The sequence below is a fragment of the Diadema setosum genome, chromosome 4 (genome assembly GCF_964275005.1).
Source record: "Diadema setosum chromosome 4, eeDiaSeto1, whole genome shotgun sequence".
NCBI lineage: Eukaryota > Metazoa > Echinodermata > Echinoidea > Diadematoida > Diadematidae > Diadema > Diadema setosum.
Genome location: NC_092688.1, coordinates 27,093,383 through 27,114,593, shown reverse-complemented (window position 1 = coordinate 27,114,593; position 21,211 = coordinate 27,093,383). Strand labels below are relative to the sequence as shown.

The 21,211-nt window shown below is 37.6% G+C and overlaps 1 protein-coding gene across 1 annotated transcript in view; it reads left to right on the top strand.

Annotated features, from left to right (window-relative positions):
- LOC140227070 (serine/threonine-protein kinase TAO3-like) overlaps positions 1–21,211 on the top strand; it is a 47,353-nt gene that overhangs the window by 18,326 nt on the left and 7,816 nt on the right. The window contains exons 4-11 of the mRNA XM_072307501.1: positions 2,070–2,171; positions 7,606–7,651; positions 9,159–9,308; positions 10,986–11,046; positions 11,423–11,514; positions 12,174–12,349; positions 13,071–13,229; positions 13,956–14,120. Coding sequence (XP_072163602.1) covers positions 2,070–2,171; positions 7,606–7,651; positions 9,159–9,308; positions 10,986–11,046; positions 11,423–11,514; positions 12,174–12,349; positions 13,071–13,229; positions 13,956–14,120 — 951 coding nt within the window. The remainder of the gene's footprint in view (positions 1–2,069; positions 2,172–7,605; positions 7,652–9,158; positions 9,309–10,985; positions 11,047–11,422; positions 11,515–12,173; positions 12,350–13,070; positions 13,230–13,955; positions 14,121–21,211) is intronic.

Sequence of the window (21,211 nt, the reverse complement as noted above, 5' to 3'; positions counted from 1 at the left end):
TTTTGCCTCGCACTAGGCAAAGATGCTTTTATGGAACTCATCTGTTGAGGAGAAGAAGCTGTGACTTACAATTAGATAAATGATTATGTTCTGTAGGGCAGTTGAAATGGACTGTATGAAGCTCCACTGTACTTGATATTGAGAGAAAAGTAACCTTGCTCTCTTATTGTAAATGAGACGTCCACTGAAGATGACAGCAACCGATGAATGACAGTTTGAAGAAAACATTATTCATCACAAGAACATTTAGACATTGTACATTTTAAATGCCAGAAATTATCAAGTGTACATTTAAATGCCAGAAATCATGGAGTGCAGTATTTTATGTTGCCTTTGAAAACTGTCATCTCATTACAATGTCTTTGTTGGGTACAGTACATGACTCAGAACATTTGTAAAATTGTGGAATGTGACCACAAAGTTTCACCCTGACTGTCATGTCCCCACCATCGGATCCTTTTGTGTTTAGTTTTGTTTTGCAGCCCAGCCAATGTGAAACTAATTTGCTGTAGAGAATATTGAAAACAATGTTGAAATGTTTCGTATGTATGGAATGATTTGTGTTTTTTTTTGTTTTTTTTTATAAATGGAAACACGACGAAATTTGCTGAGGTACAAAAATTACTATATTGAATAAGATGTGTAGAGATTGAGGCTGTACAGTGTGTCGTCTGGAGTGACAGACAGCAATTAGAGATCTCATGTCATTTGTTACTGGGCCCTGGCATGTGACTTACAAGTGCTGTAATTACACTTTGGCTGTCCTTGTACAATGTACACTGTGGCCCAAATTCACGAAGGTGGTACAAATGAAACCATGGTTTAAACCATGGACAAAAACCATAGAGCGTCATGTGTCGCATGGAATATTCCGTTACGAAATCAGTTATTTCGTCGATGAAATGATTATTTTGTAACGAAATGACAACATTTTATAACTAAATGAACATTTCGTCCACAAAATGATAATCTCGTTAATGAAACGTTCATTTTGTCGACAAATTGACCAATTTCATAACGAAATATTCCGTGTGACACTTGCCGCTCCATGGTTTTTGTCCATGGTTTCATTTGTACCACCTTTGTGAATTCAGGCCTGATGTTTTAGTGGCATGAAAGGGTATGCATAATACTATCATTTATCATATATGCAGCTAACTGAGACAAAAACAGAAGTGAAAAAAAAAATTGCAGTTGGATTTCGACAGATTACTATTCTCTATTTGTCAAGAAAACTATTGTATTCATCCACATACTACAATGACCATGGAATTCACATGTCTTCAAGATATTTTTATTAACTTCTAATGCTGTTACTGCTAGTCAGTCTAGTCCAGTTACATACTATTACATGATCTCTTCTGGTAGATGAGACGAATATGCACAAACTGTACATAATTCTTTTCTGAAAGTAACTCCTTGTTGTTGTTGTTGTTGTTGTTGTTGTTACACAAGCAGCCCTATGACTTCAACTGCAAATGTTGTCACTTCATAGTGAATTCTCACTCTGCTTTTTCCCGGAAAAAAAAAAATGATGATTCTCTTCATCAAAATACAACAGGACATTTATTCAGACAGAGCACATGTCAGTTCCTTTCTTAGCATAAATTAGAAGCAGACTTTATTTTAGTCTGATTGTACTTGTAGGTCTTCTTTGTGTGCATGTTTTCAAAGCAGATTGTTCAATACAACTGACATTGCATAACAATTATAAAGCATGGTTTTGAGATACATGTAAGATGCCAAAAGAGATGCTACATTACCAGTATGCATAAATTTGTTGTTGCCATTCCACTTTTCTCATACAACATATGCAGGGCTGCCAACACTGGAAACTAGTTGAGAGTGAGACTCCCGTAGGCCAATGCTATAATATAGGAGTCAAAATGAGTGATATCAATAGAAATGCATGCAAATGAAATAAAGTTTTAGAGTGAGAAAGGACCAAAATGTGTGAGTCTCACGCTCAATGCGTGAGAGTTGGCAGCCCTGCATATGTACTCGTAAAAGTAAAAATGTTCGGTAAGAATGCTAATGTATTTCTGTCAATACCATTTTCTCCCTTGCAGAAATGGCAAGACATCATCAAAGAAGTACGGTTCATCCACAGGGTACGCCATGCGAATTGTATAGAATTCAAAGGATGCTATCTAAGAGACCACACAGCCTGGGTAAGTAAATACATGGCAAAATGTAGTAGACCCAAATTTCTATTCTCATGGTTTACTCTTACAGTAGTTCACACCAGCAGATGCGATTTTAGCCTATTGTGTGAGAGCCCCAGTTTTCTGGCTGATGCATAATTGCAGCTCCGGTACATGTAGATGGACAAGATCTATACATGAAAGAAATATGTAGCCTGCGGACTATAAATGTTTCTTTGTTGAGGCCCGAACCCTGACACAATATTTTCACAGTGGTCTAGCCGCTATCCGATATCCATTCGTAGGGCAGTATCTACTCTTCTCAGTAAGCTGTGCTAGAGAGAGAGATAGAGACTGCAACATGTTCTCTGCTCCGTGCACAAGGGATAGGCAGATGCACCGAATGGGTTGGAATGAACATCAGTTGTGATTGTTTACCAGTCTGGCACCACAGCCATGCCCTGCCAGTGGCAGGTATCGGATATCCCTGCTTCCTGTATCTTAAACCAGCGCGACCTAAAATATGGCTGGTGTGCTCTTCTTTGAATTTGTTTAACTCTTTCTCTCTCGCCCTCTCCTTTTCTCTCGCTCTCTCTCCTTCTCTCTCTCCCTTTTTCTATCGATTTCTCTCCCTAAGTGACCACACCCTATGCTCTGTTACAGGGAAATTGTTGTCGTCATGTTCAAATGTGTGTGTGTGTGTGTTTAAGTACTGATTTGATATAAATATGGTTCTAGCACATGTCTGGGTAATAACAGTAAAAGACAGACCAGTACATGTGTGAGGCTGGTGTTCTGATGTTAATCCCTTTGTCAAAGAGCATGGCTGTGTATGGTATGACACCATCCTTCTCTTTTGAAGCTTGACCTTTAGAAGTGGAGTTTGCTGTTAAACACACAAGCAAGATTTATGCCATTTATGCCTAGCTTAATATCACTATTTAAGGGGTACCACACCATGCCATGATGTTTGCTTCCAAATTTGAGATGAATCAATCCCCATCAGTAAGCCGGTGTCAAACTGTTATTCAAAACTATGTATGCATCTGTCCGCTTTTGTACTTGGTGACAAATCCATTGAACCAGCTATGAACAATTACCAATTTATTGGTAAAAAAGTGTAGAATGCAGCTACCACCTGTTGCTTTGTGGACAGATTTTAAAGAAATATGGGACATGTAATCAGGGTTCTCGCCAGGATTTTCTTCACGCTTGTCGGCATTTATGGGCGCTGTTCTGGGGGTGGGTACGGGAGGGGGGTTCCCCCTCCCGCGCAAAGCGCGGAAGCCTTCGCTAATGCTCAATACAACACAGATAAATCGCCGCTAAAATGCCACTAAATGCGACATTCTCACGGAGATGTAATGAACGTTGTGAGGGGCATATTCTCACAGAAACAATGCAGAAACTCCATACCTTATGTTAGCGGCAGTTCCTAAATAATACCGGTAAATGAAAGAGAAGTATAGGTGCCGATGGTGGAGGTTCCGATTTCTTTTAGGCCTTTCCTGTTTCACTGTTGCAATAATTAGCCGCCTCTGCATCGCAACAACGCGCGCCGTGTTGCTTTCTCGCCGTCTGCTCGACCACGTGGTAGGCCTATTGCATGCAGATGCGCGAGAAGCGATCGAGAACTTTCGGGACATCGTTGCACTTTCCTTTCTGGGAAAACTGCGGTAGTTTGGCCGTGACATCAAAGAGATATCCTACAATTTTAAATGTAATGATGGTCATTATTCCGAAGGTTTGTTTAATCATAAAATGAAACGATTCATTACTGAGTACTTCGAAGGTTTGTGATCGAAAACAACAACAACACCAAAGGTCGGTACTACAGATGAATGTTCAAAATAAAACTGATTTCGTTCGAAGATTAACAAGCATTTTTTCTTTATTATTTTCCGATCAACGAACCTTCAGAAAGGAATCTATCATCTATCATCGTTATTGTTTCAGAATAAAAAAAACCTTCAGAATAAGAAAACACCGTTGTATTCCGAAATTATACTGGCAGAACATTCGAAATAACAAAACTGATTTCGTTTGGATATAAACGAATATTTTCTCCTTTATAATTTTTCTATTAACGATCATTCAGAATTAAGAATGTAGAGTATTATTTTGCCATTATTCTGTCGGAGTAACGAACCCTGAGGGTAAGAAAAATATAGCCGTTTTAATTTCTTCTTTATCGTTTTCCGATTAACGATCGTTCAGAATTAAGAATCTAAAGTATTATCGTTATTCTTTCGCAGTAACGAACCTTCAGAGTAAAAGAAAACTAACAGTTTTGGGGCCGTCGTTTTATTCTGAAATTTCACTGACGGAAACGTTCGAAATAACAAAACTCAAGTGATTTCGTTGTGAAATGAACGGACATTTTTTAAAATCATTTTTGGATTAACGAACCTTCAGAATAAGGAATATAGCATTGTTTTATCATTAATCTGTCGGAGTAACGAACCCTAAGAGCAAGAAAAGTGCAATTGTTTTTTTGGGCAGTTGTTTTATTCCAAATTTCACTGGCAAAACGTTCGAAATGACGCACTGATTTCGTTTTGAAATTTACGGACATTTTTCTTTATTCAATTTTCGGTTAACGAACCTTCAGAATAAAGAATCTACAATTTATTATTTCATCATTACTACTTCTGTCGGAATAACAGACCCTTATAGAGTACGAAAACACGCTGTTTTGTGCCGTCGTTTTATTCCAAAATTTCACTGACAAAAACGTTCGAAATAACAAAACTGATTTCGTTTTGAAATGAACGGACATTTTTTCTTAATCATTTTTTTTTTTTTGATTAACGAACCTTCAGAAGAAGGAATCTAGCATTATTTTTTCATTAATCTGTCGGAGTAACGAACCCTCAGAGTAAGAAAACTGCAACTGTTTGGGGGCAGTCGTTTTATTCCAAATTTCACTGGCAAAACGTTTGAAATGACGCACTGATTTCGTTTTGAAATTTACGGACATTTTTCTTTATTCAATTTTCGGTTAACGAACCTTCAGAATAAAGAATCTACAATTTATTATTTCATCATAACTACTTCTGTCGGAATAACAGACTCTTAGAGTACGAAAACACGCTGTTTTGTGCCGTCGTTTTATTCCGAAATTTCACTGGCAGAACGTTCGAAATAACAACACTGATTTCGTCGTGAAATGAACGGACATTTTTTCTTAATCATTTTTGGATTAACGAACCTTCAGAATAAAGAATCTAGCATCATTTTATCATTAATCTGTCGGAGTAACGAAAAAAAAAAAATGAACCTTGGTGGCGATAACTGATGCTGGTGTAGAGAAAAACAAAGACAGCTCGCTCAAAAGATGCTTCCTTCTTTCAGTTTATTTTCTCCCCAGTCATTCTTATCGTTCTCATCCCATGAACCCCTGCCATGCACGGACGATGAACAAAACAAAATGTTACCGACGCTGCAATGAAAAAAAAGAAAAGAAAGAAACACGTCCTCGAAGCAAATTATCTACACTTTTCAAGTTGAAAAAATTGACGTTCGTAATGATGAATAAAAAAAAAAGCACGACCTCAAGCAGTGGGGAAACTTGATATCATGGCTTGTGGAAATTTCCACGAAAGCCAGGTGTCAGGTAAAGAATGTCGCGCGTACTGCCACCTTGCTTCAGTAGTCGTAAACAGCGTGTACATAGCATGTAAACCAACTGGGAATATTGATGAATGATCAGCCATTTATTTTCTGCCCATGAAGGCCCCCTAACCCACCTTTACAAACCAACCCAGAAGCACGTGGAGCATTACGTACGTTGAACTTGAAAGACCATCATGACATAATTAATATAAATTTCGGCCCGGAGAAGGAAAATGGAATATTCACGAATGACGTTTACAAATCCATGGAAATTGAAAAGGCTAAAATGGAACGCATGGCTTTTTAGATTAAAAAAAAAAATAATCCACTGAAACTACCAAAACCTAAATAAAAATTTGCATTTGCTTACTCCATCGCACGTTCTTTTTTCTTTTCTTTTTTTTTTTAAACGAAAAATGGAGTTAATTTTCTCTCTGCGGCAATGCTTTGAACGCATCTAATTTTGCATCATTGCCGATGGCCAGCTTCCTAAAGTATTGATACGAATCCTTTCAAATATACGAAACAAAGTCTAAAAATCCTGGATCCTGGCGGTGAATTTCGATGGTATTATAAATCCTGCTCACTATCAAAATTTAATCATCTGTTCCTTGTGCCATTTTACCAACCAACTGTAACTGTTCCTGAAAATTTCATCCTAATCTGTTCCCAAATTTTGACTTATTTTGCGAATAGAGAGACAGACAGGCAGACAAACTAACAAACAAACCAAAACAGCCAAAAAAAAAATAAAAAAATAAAAAATACAACCTTTGGCGGAGGGGGGCATGCATTTCATATCGTTTGTTTTTGCGTAACCCGACAACAAGCGTGACAACAAGCGAGCACGTGTCAGCCTTCCTCAGCCTCCTTCGGCCTCCGACCCTCTCTTTCCGTCCTCTCTCTCCCTCTCACCAGGGAGGTCACAATACACTGTACCGTTGTACACGCAGGGAGCTGTAAGTGGCCGGCTGGGTGCTTGTGCATGTGTGTGTGGATCCCAAATCAGAGCGCATGCGAGTGAGCAAGTGTGTGATGTGGTGTGTATCAGCTAGTACGTCGCTCTGTTGAGCCGCGTTGTTGTGATCGGTGCGGTGACTGCGTAGATAAAATTTTGCGCTTGTATAAGTATGTAAACTGCTGCTGCTTTCAACATCTAGCTTCTTTTCTAGCCAGATAATAAAGACTGAAAAAGGCGAGAAATTGGTCCGAACTTAGCTCGTCAAGCAAGTTACCCTTGTCGGCAAGTTCACGCGTGGTGTTACCCTTGTCGGCAAGTTTTACCCTTGTCGGCAATTGCTTCTTCAAACCGCACGCTTGTCGGGGCCGACAAGGGTGATATACGCTGGCGAGATCCCTGATGTTTATGGTTGTCATAAGAATCCATTGTGTTGGAAATGTGTGATATTTCAATACTGAACTGTACCAATAAATTGCTAGGCATAGTGTATTGCTAATATGTATGAGAAAGATTTCAATTCACAGTGAAAAGTAAATGGTTTTTAAATCTGTACAGAAAGGCTGTTACTTCATCGTAGGAAAAACTATATGTTGGGTTTTTTTTTTTATGGACCTAAATTTTTGTATCAAATGAAAGAATTGATAATTTTGTGTTTCTTATTCACTAGATTATTGTTGATGCTCATAATAGAAGCAATGCCTTTGCTTAATTTTGTTTGCAATATATTTATCAGTGAATGTTGCATGATATATTGTGTCATCTTCTAGATATATATTTTTAGATGTTAAAAAAAATGCTAATGAAAACAAAGTACATTTTTCTTGACGAGATAACTCAAAGGTATCACTGAATGACCTTGCGTGTCTTATTTCATGTCCATCTCAGCTTGCAATGGAGTATTGCCTGGGTTCAGCATCAGATGTCCTAGATGGTAAGTCCTGTTCTTTACTGTATCATCTCTTTATGCTGCAACCTCTGTTTTACATTGTACATACCTCAGGTTATATTACTGAAACATGTTAAAGTGAAATATCTCTTATGGTATTTGTGGCTCTCTTTAGCGAAGGAATCAGTGAGCTATTGTGATCGCTTTTTGTCTGTTGTGTGTTATCCAATAGTTTCTTACGTTTTCATCTTATTCTTGAAAACATATTGCCAAATGTTGACCAAACTTGGCAGTAGATTTTGAAGGTCTCCTGTAGATGAAAAAATAGAACAATCTGTTCACATACGTGTAGCTTTCAAATCTCCCAAGAGGCTACATGATATGAAATATTTATTACAGTGCCAGTGGTGGCCTAATTAGGCACTTGACAGAATGAAGGGTTTGGGTGGAGCTCAAAAGCTGAATTTGACATTTCATCTTCTGTGTGAAAATAACAGTTTATTGATTTTCACCAGAATTGGCAAGACTCATTCTTTAATGGGAGGAGATACACAGTTGTTCAAATACTTGTAATTCCCAGCAATGGAGCCCAAAGGCTCAAAAGTGAATAAATTGCACATCTCTTCCCTTGATTCAGAAGAAATACAACTTAATGTGTATCGCATTAAGATATTATTAAAGTTAAAGAATATTCATCAGGGGTGGATCCAGGAATTCAAAAAAGGGGGTCTTTACAAAATCAAAGGGGGCGCATGCGCCCCCTCCATTTTTTCCTTTTATTTCATTTGTTTTAACAAAAAAAAAAAAAAAAAAAGATAAAGGGGGCGCACTCGGTGCACCCCTGCCTGGATCCGCCACTTTTCATTGTGTAAGTTGTTCATGACTGTGGCTTTGTTAGCCTGATTGGACACCTAAGGGGATAACAACTTTGGGTAAGGTCCACTGGCTATATTTTCCCCATAAGGAGTTTATGTATAGGGGACAGGACAAATTTCTCAAATTGACATCTAAATAAATGACACCTAAATAAACACCCCTTGAATATAAGAGAAACATTGACCATTGCAATTTTATAGACATTGGGTTTAAAATAGAAAAAGAATGTCTCTCACTAACAGGCAGATATATATATATATATATATTTTTTTTTTTTTTCAAGTAAAGACAAGACAAGAAGTGGTTAGGCATTTGAACTGTATGTGTGCACTTCAATCCACCAAAGAAGAACCAGCATATAGTACCATTTTCTATGTTACACGGTTCTGTTTCTGCAAATTTCCCCTCAAATTTGGTTTCCCTTTTAGATGTGCTCTTCTTTGCCTTTCTCTGTCACAAGCTGATAGAGAGAGACATACTTTTTTTTTTTTGTAGTATGATATCAATTTGATTTTTTTTTTTTTTTTTAGATTGTAAGCTACATGCAGACCTGTAATATCAAAATGCAGTTGTGATATGTGGCAGTCTTCCAGTTTGTTACATTTTGCTGTGCTATTCATGATTTTGTGTCTCATTTCCAACTTTTCCTGTTTTCTTCTGTCTTTTTCCTCTTTAGTGCACAAGAAACCTCTACAAGAGAACGAAATTGCAGCTGTGTGTGAGGGCGCTCTACACGGTCTAGAGTATCTTCACAATCACAACACGATACACAGAGACATCAAAGCTGCCAATATCTTATTGACAGAGGATGGAACTGTCAAATTAGGTAAGCAAACTTTAGTATAGGTGACACTATTTTCCGTGATTAGCCTGTTGGCAATGAATCTGGGTGATGATTCTCATTTCCTTAGTACAGGACATGCTACTAATTCATTAAATGGTACTAATGCAAATTAGGAGGTCATCAATTCCGTGGAGAAGAACCTGAAGTGTTTAATCCAGGAATGTCACCTGTAAAATAGAAATGGTCTAGTTTCTTACTAATCATGTATCTGCCTATGACCTTTTCTTTTTCATAGAGGGATCTTACTTGTACTTTTGTATGACTGATAGAAGTGATACCATCCTTTAAAACTATTGGTTTACTGTACTTTTGTAGAGCTGATGTTTACATCCTAATGCAAATGATGTAGGTGCACAGAATTAATATTTACCATTTAGAGAAACAGGATATTAATATTTGCAAAGACTGTTTAGCCTGAGATTTTAATGTAGATTCTAGAGGTGATTTGTAGCATCATACTGCATTATGTGAAAGAAGGGATTTGTTAGTAGACTCAGTCTGTTGATTCATGGAGAATGATTTGTACTCTGTCTTCTGAAATAGCGCTGCAGAAGGGCTAATTGTACATTTGTAATTACACATCTAGTCTAGAATAGTACATTGTACATGACAGTGTGTACCATTTGTAAACAATCAAATATCTATATGGAATTCATATCTATAAACACTGATTTTCCCCTTTTTAAGCCTGATTCTAATCTCAGAAAACAGAAGTGAATGTACATGTATGAACCGTAACTGAACCATAAGTGTGAATTTTATTCTTTTACTTTAGTAGTGCAGTACTGTTGGTATACCAGGTAGTCCTTCAAGCCATTGTTTACCATTACAAGCAGCGATTATAAAAATGTTTGTAAAATAAAGTTATCACATTTGATGCATATTTGTTGTTTCACAAAACATCGTGCCATATGAATATTTCACATTAAAGCCACAAATACAAGGAAATACCACTAATTTTCTCAATAAACCAGAACTGAAGACAGTTTATTCTAGAAATGATTTTGATAAAACTATTGTCCACATTATTGATTTGTAACAATACTTAACATTTATCATACTGATTAACATTGTTGCATGGGTTGTTTCTATCCGTAACTCACACAATAGAACTATTTTGAAGCTGTTTTTTTTTTTTTTTTTCATCTGCAATGCTAACTAGTGGCTTTTAGTGCACAAGGTATTTTTATTATGCTCTTCAGAAGAAAATCATCAAGTTGCATAACAGTAGCAGAGATGAACTGAATTACCCATACCTAGTCACATTGGGATTCCCCATGCAAGAAAACATGATTAAAGAGCATGCCAATGCATTACATAAAAAAGGTGACTTTTGTATGGTACCATGGCACCAATCATAACTCATAATAGGAATACACCACTGTAAACATATTTGTGTGTGTGATTGTGGAATTTTTTAATGTTTTTTTTTTTGATAAAAATTGTGTTCAACTGAACTGAATGTACATGATAATATACACATGTTTAGGGGTACAATGTAATACTTACATTGGTACAACTGCAAATCTTCCATATGGCAGTGCCAGTCGCACTGAAATTGGTCCAATTTGTGTGTATGTGTGTGTGTGTGTGTGTGTGTGCATATAGTTGCTATATGATATGTTTTTAATATGTTTCCCCCTCTTTTACTTTATGCAGGTGACTTTGGTTCAGCATCACTAGTTAATCCAGCCAACTCATTTGTAGGAACACCGTTTTGGTGAGTCAGAGTCCTTTGAAGGCGCACACCTACTACTTACTCTATTAGTATGAATTCCTTGAAATCACCATCAACATATTTATAGTTTTCATCTTGTAATGTTTATCTGCCTCATGATTGTTGCTTTTAGAATATGTCTAACTTTGTTGGATAAGATTGTTCCCAATTGTTCCGAACATGAGTGTGAGTTGAAAACATGATATTGTCGGTTGAGAATGATAAGGGCGTTAAGTTGTTACAAAACCCATAGTGTTCAAGATGACTTAACGCCCTTCTCATTCTCGACAGACGATTTTTACGTACCACATGTTTGGAATATGTCATTGATGGAGAGGCCACTGAATTTGTTTGTTTTGTTTTGTTTTGTTTTGTTCAGGATGGCACCAGAAGTCATACTTGCCATGGATGAGGGCCAGTACGACGGCAAAGTAGATGTTTGGTCGTTAGGAATCACATGTATCGAACTAGGTAAGCAGAGCAGGAAAGATGGGCCCTGAAAAATAAAATGCAAATAACAGAGCTGCCAAGTCTTCCGATTCTGCAGGAGGCTTCCCAAAAACCGAAATTGCTCTTCTAGTCTTGACAGTAGATTTATGTAAAAAATCTTCTTATTTAGGAATTATTTTTTTTGCACATTGAGATGCCTGTGATACACAAATATCTCCCTGATTGCTCTTTGTCACAAACCGTTTACTGAATTATTATGTTAAGTATGATGTGATAATTGTATATGTGTGTGATAAATATGTGTACAAGCCATTCACATTTTTAAAGAATTGAGCACTTATGCTTTTAGCACAAACACTGTATTTTTTTTTTTAGCGCCATGTTTATGATTAATTTACCATGTAGAAGTGCATTGATCTGTTTGAGTGGAAGTGTGCTATACAGAAGACTTGTTTATGTATCATTATTATTATCATATCAGACACTCGTAGTAGTATGCAGGACCATGCAGCTCAGATTGCTAAACATTTCCTGTGTTATACTTGGTTCTTCACTGTTGTCTGTATTTCTTCTTTATTCCGAACAAATCCTCCCCACAACTTGTAATTGTGTTTGTTTGTTTTTTTGTTCCCATTCTCTCTCTGCCCCTCCCCCTTGCCCCAAATCACGTCCATCACCAGCCGAAAGGAAACCACCGTTATTTAACATGAATGCCATGAGTGCCCTCTATCACATCGCCCAGAATGACCCGCCCTCGCTTTCCACTTCCGGCTGGAACATGTGCTTCCACGACTTCATACGGGCCTGCTTGGCCAAGGAGCCCGACAGCAGGCCCAGTGCTACGCAGCTGCTACAGGTGTGTGGGGATATGTCTTAGCTGTTTGCTTTTTAGAATGGGATCTATGGTCAAAGATAGAGGGGTTGCATGGGTGAAAGTTAAATCTTCTTCCAATTGAATTAGAATTCAATTGGAAGAAGATTTCCAGTGGAAGGATAAACTCAAATGAAACGATTAAAATTTTGGCTAAAATCAGACAAGATATGAAAAATTTAGTTCGTATTTTATTACCACTCTTGGATACTTTAATGAGGATGGACATACTTTTTCATGCATTTCGTTAAAAAGAAAGGGGTTTGGTACAGAATTTAGCGTTATGGCTTTTTTTAGTTACTATGTCAATATGACAACATAGAATACTTACCCAATTAAATTCAACAGTGTTATTTGGACTTAAGTTTTGTATATGAATAGGACAAAAGTTACAAGTATATTTTGTTGTGAGTCATTTGAATTTCAAGCAACACCGAAACTTCATCTTTCCAAGAACCTCTCCCACAGTGCATTAGGAATAAAGGCTTTTAGGTTTAAGTGAAATGTGTGGTGTGATAGCTTCAGTTTTCTACAGTGACTCTTTATAATCAAATTGACTTTGATTGATATAGTTTAATCAGATGAGTGAAATTAGACAGAAGTGTAGAATACTCAAATATTGAGTAGCCCCAATGAGAGTGTGTATATTGGTGTGTTTGATCTTTAGCATTATCATCATCTATGTCTTCCTTGTATTTTTCCCCAGCTTGAGTTTGTGATGCGGGACAGGCCAAACAACGTACTCATTGATCTGATCGAGAAGACACGGAAAGTGGTTCAGGGCATGGACAACAAAAATGCTGGGCGGATAGCAAAGCTCTTCAAGAAGTTAGACAACGGGGAAGACAGCATCAGTGACACAAATGTGAGTCACACCCTGTCTTACTCTACTGCAAGTGAAGGGATTTTCAAGTCGCTTTACTTGTAGTGTTATTTGTGTTATTTCATTAACTTGTTTTCCTAGCAGAGTTAACCATACACAAGAAGTTTTAGCAGTACGTTTTGGTGATATAGTATAGGTCTGTCAAATACTACCCATGGGGGAAAAAAAAACAAAACAAGCATGATCTTGTGATTGTGGAACATGTTGTTATGTTTGCCCTTGGGCAGAATATACTTTGTTTATCCATTAAAAGAGTGTGATTATGACTAGATGACAAACAATAGTAGAATGATCATGCATATAAGATTTTTCCTGGGATAAATTTCTGAAGAGTTCAAAATGCCTGAAGATAATGTCAACTGTAGTCTTAGCAGGATTTTGCATAACGAGTTTAAAGTATGTGATTTGGTGTAGGCTCCAGTGTGAGTAATCTTCACATTCACACTCATATCGAGTACATACATACATGTGCATGCATTGAACAAGCTTGTGCAGACGCCAAACATGGCTCCAAGCCGATGATTTGAACATCAGCCATTGCAGGAATATGACACCAGACCACAGAATTTTCCTGTCTTACGTAAAAAAGTCAAGTGGTAAACTAGTAATATCATGTAACTTGATAATCATTCATCTGTGCGCTACATATGACAGTCCCCCCCCCCCCCCCATCTCTCAAGCTCCTGTTTGTGTTGTTGTTGCCAGCAGCAGTCTGACGACGTCTTTGAGCAGAGTGAGTCAATGAACAGTGTGGGCAGCCAGGATAGCAATCGAGACCTGCCCCACAACAGCAGCAACACTGGCAGCATCAGCAGCCAGCACGGAGCCACAGGGGAGAGCAACGGGGAGCACGCCCAGGTGCGAGACAACAGGGTAAGACTCGCTGACGCAGAAGTTTGTCATTTATTATTGAACTCATTGACATTTTTCATTGCCCGATCTTGTGTGGAACAATGTGCAGAAAGATATGTCATTATTCTACAGATCTCTTTCCTGTGTACTTTATGATTATACCTCCCTTCCAGTTCGGCACTTTTCAGCTACCTCTCCCTCTCCAAATGATCACCTTCTATGTTCATTTGCATTTCATAGCTGTACAGTGCTTTTTTCAGGATCATTATTGTGAGCTTTACATCAGTAGAGACTAAGAATCTCTTATGTGTACATGTCTGGCCAGTGCTAAGGTAGCCCCCTTTCCCCTATCACCCTGAATGATAGCCTGCCAAAAAGCAGGATATAATGGCTAAAGGAGGGAATTGTACAGAAACATCCGAGAAACTTGTTTTTGTTTTTTGCTATTATTATTATTATTGTTGTTGTTGTTATTATTATTATTATTATTATTGTTATTATTATTGTTATTATTATTATTATTATTATTATTATTATATTATTATTATTATAATTGTTATAATTTTGTGTGTGGCACTATCTGTCCCAATCAAAACTGCTCACTTGCACACTTGATTTTTTTTTTCTTTTATATGCTTTTGCTGATGTTGGAATTTCAAAACAAAACAAAACAAAACAAAAAAAATGCCCTGTGTCTCCTAACCTGGTACCGCATAAGAACTGCTTTTGCTGATACACTGCCTCGTCTGAAAAGCACAAATATCAGCTCACTAATGTATCTGTTAAGATGGCAAATTACGCTTCTTGAGAGTTTATCCCTTATATGGTATCTGACATTTGTCATCCTCTGTATGTCTGTCTGTCTGTCTGTCTCTCAGCCTCTCTCTCTCTCTCTAAAGCACTATCTTTTCATCTTCGTTCATCCCTTGCCCCCTGAATGTTACTGAGTCCTTAGCTTACTTTCCTGTAGCTTATTCTCACAATCGGTTGGAGATTTGTTGTGAAGTTGGTTTCTTCATATCCAAAATTGTCCTTTGGTCACACACCTCTTTTAGTAATGCTCTCGACATAATCCTTCTTCTTGTCCATCTGATTCCCAGTTTTTGTATTTTGTTCTGTGTTCACTCATTCTATCTTAATTTATTCCCATCTGATTTGTTTTAATTTTTTATTATTATTACTTTCCCGATAGTCTCTGTATAACTTTGATACTGTGTATCCTCTTTGCATTTGCCTACATGTCCGTTCCCTATCTAAAGATTTCTTTGTGTGTATGTGTATGATTGTCTATTTGTGTCATTTTCTCAGTATGTCTGTCTGTCTTTTTTTTTTTCTTTAATGAATCCAGTGCCCTCTTCACTGTATGTCTGTGATCTCTCTCCCTTTCTCTCTCTTTCTACACTTTTTTCACCATTTTGTAATCACTGTGATAACTGTTTATCATCAGAGTCCATTTTCATAGGGAATGTTTACTGTCCATATTGTTTATTTCTTACATTGTAATCACTCATGAACTTCAGTCACCAAAATTCTTGACCAATTGAGTGATCAATATTGCACAGGACAGGATGATGATCTTGTCTGAATTATTATTTTTTTAAATCTTTTATCAACACCTAGAAACAATTTTTAGCATCTGTAGCAACTCTGCTTCAAACTCCCACTTAGCCACTCTCATCTAAAGAAAGAAAGAGAGGGAAAAAAAGGACAATCCTGAGGAAAAGTCATCTGTAATATTGGTAGAGAGTTTGCCTTGGATTAGATAATTCTCCTCCATGTTTACTTTTGAGTTTCTTTCCTTTGTTTTTCATTGTAGTCAGAATATGATCAAGATACTGTTTGTCTTTCATTTCTTCCATTCAAGATGTAAAATATTTGCCTTTGAGATGGGCTATGAAAGAAGGCAGAGAATGATATGTTCATTTAGTCTTGAAGGCGCATGATGATTTTATTTATTTATTTATTTGCAGTGCTGCTGTGTCTGTGTTTGTGTTTTGGCCGTTCTTTGTGCTTTTGTTTTAGTGGCGCCCTGAGTAGAGTTTTATGGCATGAAGAGATTTAAAAGGCTGAACTGATCATGGCCTGCCCGAGTACAGTGTGCTTGTCTGTAGAATGTCTGTCAAGAGAGTTTTTGGCATAGAAAATGATGATATGATTGTTCTAGTGCTAAGAGTAGTTTTTTTTTTTGTTTTTTTTTGTTTTTTTGGTCCTTTTTTGGTACAGAAATATGTTTGCAGGAGAAAATTTGCATCAATTTTTTTTTTTGCACATGGTCTCTTTGTGTAGGTAAAAAGAACTGTAAACAATGCCAACACCATTGGTGTTATGGACTATACAGCAGTGATATAAAAGCCATCTGAGTTATTAAATAACTATTTATTGTTTAAAAGGTATTAAAGTATGGTATTTGTATTTCAATCTGTACTACAGCATTGTTTGTCTTGAAACCATGCCATGTTTCTCCTGAATGATGTGGAAACTGTATGAGAGAGCACTGTGTCAAGATCCAAATATATGCAATTGATTTTGTGAGTTTAGTCATTGTGAGCATTAGTTTTAGAGAAAGGATGATAATTTCTAATGGTGAATTATGATTAGTTGAATGGTAAAGAGTTCAACTGGCAAAATATACAACTAAGAAGGATGAATATTGTCCCAGTCCTGTATGAAAAGAAAAAAATTCCTCCCACCTTCCACTTTCCTGCTCTCTGTGGACTTCAAAAAGATGTTTTTTATCTACTGTCAACGTACTGCAGACATGTTTTTCTGTAGTGAATTGATTTCTTTGACATTTCTAGCTGATGTTTTGTCTCCTACTAACCAACCCCTGCAACTGTTGAACCGAGCTCTGTAAGTAACATCTCTTTTGCTTGTACCTTCTGTCCTCTTCTCGTCTTGCATTCGCCTTTGCCACACGAATACCGTCATCAAAAACACATCTCTTCTGACGATTTAATGCCAACAATTTTGACAACGGTGAAAAAAAAACCACAACAATCGAATCACTGGCCGACAACCCCCTCGAAAATGCTTTTTGTCGTGTTACGTATCTCTAATTCGGCACTGTCCCACGGCGTGTAAAACAAAACCGAAACACATCAGCACCTGTGGGAACCCTCTGCGTCTGGTTGCCGAGGGAGCGTGGGTGTGACCATTGGCATGTCGCCGTGCCCCTCGGTGGACAGCATGGTCTCAATCTCCTCCTTCTGCTCCTCGATGGGCTCCATCTCGTACGCTGAGCGGGAGGCCTTCCTTGCCTCCCCGGCCTCCATGCGGCTGCGGGTGCGGCAGAAGCGTAAGGTACAGCACCCGTCCATCCTGGATCCCTTGTGTTGGTGTTCGGTATGTTGGCTTACCTCCCTCCTAGCTAGCCCACATTCTCTCTCTCTCTCTCTCTCTCTCTCTCTCTCTCCCTCTTTTTCTTCTATCTTTCTTTTCTCCATGTCTTACCTCTTCAATGCACAGTGTACATGGCAATTTAAAAAAAAGCAAAACAAAAAAAATAAAACCAAACAAAAAATGCTGTGCTGAATTTTCTGTCACATGATGTAGCAAGAGATGGAATACACGTTAACAATTTGCTGGCAATTTGTTGGTCTTGTAAAAAAAAGGCCCCGCCTAGTGAAGCTGGCTTTCAGTGTCTGGCGCTTCCCACCTATGTTTCTATTTTCTTGGTTTGCACTCTTTGTTCTGTTGCCTTGTGCTGCCTTTTCAGTTGCATGATATGCCTGTGCACACTTCAGGGTGGTAATGAAGAATCTAATTCTGATGAATTCTGACAGTGGAAATTTTTATTCGGTTTTATTTTTCTCTCAGTTTTTTGTGAATAAGATAGTCAAGACTTATTCCACTCTGTGTCAGAGTTTTTGTTTTATAGAACTCAAAACAAAATCAATTTGGTTTTTTTTTTTACTTTTAAGAAAAGTCAGCATTACTCCATATCTATGTCTTTTTGGAATTCTTTAGATTAAGCATTAGAGTTGAGGAGCAGAATAACATCAATTACCTCTGACAAAGATTCAAGGAAAAGCATAATTGATAATAACATACGATTTATCGTCAGTCCTCAGTTGAACTGCTTTTGTTTTGCTCACAGTACATTACAATCTCGAGACCCCCACCTGGGTCAAATCCTACCCTGTTGATGAGGATTTTAAGGTTTCGAAATTTGGCTGAAATTCCCTGCTTCCAGAATTGAAAGAGAAGTCTTGCCTTGCCATTCCAGCATGAGTCTGCTGCCTGCTGCTCTCACACCACCCTCTGCTGTTTTACTTTTTGGATGTCAAACTCCCAACTGCCAAGATGCAAATTGCTGCACTCACCCGGCTGAGGCATCGTTGGAATACAGAATGCATGTGCATGTTGCCAAAGTTTGTGTTCCGTGACGAAAGTGCTGGATTTTTTTTTCTCTCTCTTCTATCTTATTTTCTTTCTTTATTCCTCTTTTTTTTTGTACTCTTCTTTTTTTTTCTTTTTTTTTTTTTTTGACATGGGCTCTGCCATACAGTGGAGGCAAACTTCTTGGCAGCTATTCTGTTGGGTCTTCATATAGACGTGACTTTCTTGGTCAACTATGTTGCTTGGCCGTGGAGATAGAAGTCTCCTGCCCCTTATTGCTGCTGTACCTCACCATAATCACTTGTTTCTCAGTTTCACTTTTTATTATTATTATTATTATTTTAGTTGCTACCACTTTCCACTGCAGCACTTCTGGTTGTACCCTGGACTGGTCTTGTGGTAAAGCTCGACAGTACACCGTCCCTCTTGCACGAGTACCTCTTTTTTTCCATCATTTTTATTTAGTGTTTTAAGTTACTCATCACTTATGTAAACAGTATGACATTGCTTTGTTTTTGTTATTTTTTCAAAACACAGTGTTCAAAAGTCAAAATGGAAATGTTTCTCATGTCGCTAACATATCAACCTTTGTGCCCGCTGTGCATAAACTTTGTGTGTAGTACGTATGGGTGGTATTGTAAACGATTCATGGTATGTGATGAATTGTAATTCATGTGTTAGGTGAAGTTGGATTGAAATGCTATGAGACTTGAATGTAAAGAAGAAAAAACAAAAGCACTAACTGATATAAATCAGTATATAAATTCCATCAAGTTTATGAGATGGATTCACATAATCCTTGCTTGGCAACCATTATTAATAGCCCATTTGCTGTGATATGTACAGTAGTATGCTGAGATATGTACAGTAGTATGCTGAAAAATAAGCAGATGATGTAGTGTGCATTGTGTTTTACAACACAATTAATTTCCTGCCTGTGGTGCCATGTGGACTACACTGTACCGAGAGTGACATCTTACAGATCTGCCGAGTCTCTTTCTCTCTGCACGAGGCTTCCTGAAAAATTTAGGATTTTGTCATGTCCAGAGAAGAAATTATAGCAAGTTTCACTGCTCTGGAAATCTATTTCAGACATTACGAAGCACATAACGCAAAAATATCTCCCTGAATTTGGATGTGTAAATGTCATCAGCTCTGCATCATAATGCAGGACTTTTCTATAACTCTCAAGTACAATGTATGTATTTCAAGGAGGAATCAAGCACTGTCCTTGTGCTTCCAAGATAAACCTGGCTCGAGAGGTTGAGTGCCTTGACACAAATGTTGTGTCTCTCTTCTGCTCATCAAGGACAAGATTGCTGTGATTCCAGGTCTGAAATATCACCAGTGAATTAGGCAAAATGAAAACATTTGCCATTTCTCATCGATACTCTTATGACCCCCCCCCCCCCCCCCCCCCGATTTTCAATTTACTGCACTCTATGAAATATGTAGCATACTGTAAAACCAGAAATGTACGTGTGCATTTTAATTTCACGAATTTCGCTAGAGCCGAAATTTATTACCTTATAATGCATGTGAAGGTTCTTGTCTACACTATATGCATTGAATGCCAGTGGCAGTTCACAAAAATGTTGTGACGCGAAAAAGACTGTCGGCTCCAATTCACAAAAATTTAATGCCGTGAAAATATCTTACTTTACAGTCGTGCAGTAAAATTATTGCTAGGAGTAAGATTTCTCATGATGGTTGTGTCAAAGATTATAGCGATAGCAATTAGCCGTTAGTGCCTTCTGACAGATTTTGGTGCCTGAGCACCATCAAATGTCCCTGAGTACTTGGCTGAACTTTGAAAGGTTTTGTGATTCTTCCTCCCCCCCCCCCCCCCAACTCCAATTCTTCTCCCTTTGAATAAGCAATCTTCGTATTTGGATATAAATACTCTATTTCACTTGAAACCGAATTGACCAAAACTTTGAATTCTGATGCATGAGTTACACTGTGCATGTATGCTGAAGTGTGATACACACAGTGGGCTCATGGGGAAAAGTTAAAGTGAATGTCACAAATGCATCAATCATTCATGTCTTCCTGTATAGTTGTACATAAGACCCTCAATTGCAGTAAAGATCTGCAAAATGTGTCATCGCAGTCTCAAAATGCCAGATATAACTGACAGAAAGTCACTGATGAAACATGCATGTGATGAATTACATTACTCTCTCTTCATTAGCATTGTGCAAGAAAGGAAATAATAGATAATTTGTATGTGGAGGAAACAGGAAAATTAAGGGTTGGTTGCAAATTCCGCACCTTTATAAGTGTAAGTAGACTTGAATAAATGCTCATTCACGCACACAATAGAGATTATTTCTACTTAAAACGCACAAACACAGAGAGAGAGAGAGAGAGAGAGAGAGAATTTATTTCTAAATGAAAATAATCTCTGTTTGTTTGTAGTAATGTCTTTATTGGTAAACAAAACAACAAGACATATTGATGGTATTGATGTTATTGGTGGTATATACATAGTATATATATTCTTTATGATTTGTTTACCAATAAAGACATTATTACAAATAAACAGAGATTATTTCCATTTAGAATGCACATCGTATACACACATACACAGATTATTTCTATTTAGAATGCTCATACACGCACACGCATGCACACATGCATGCACACATGTATACATTTTGTCACACTTAACATTTATTCATCAGCCCGGCAGAAGGGCCGTATTGTGAAATTTTTAGACTTGAAAGCTCTTTCATATAATGTAACCATCATTTTTTTGTTGTTGTAATTTT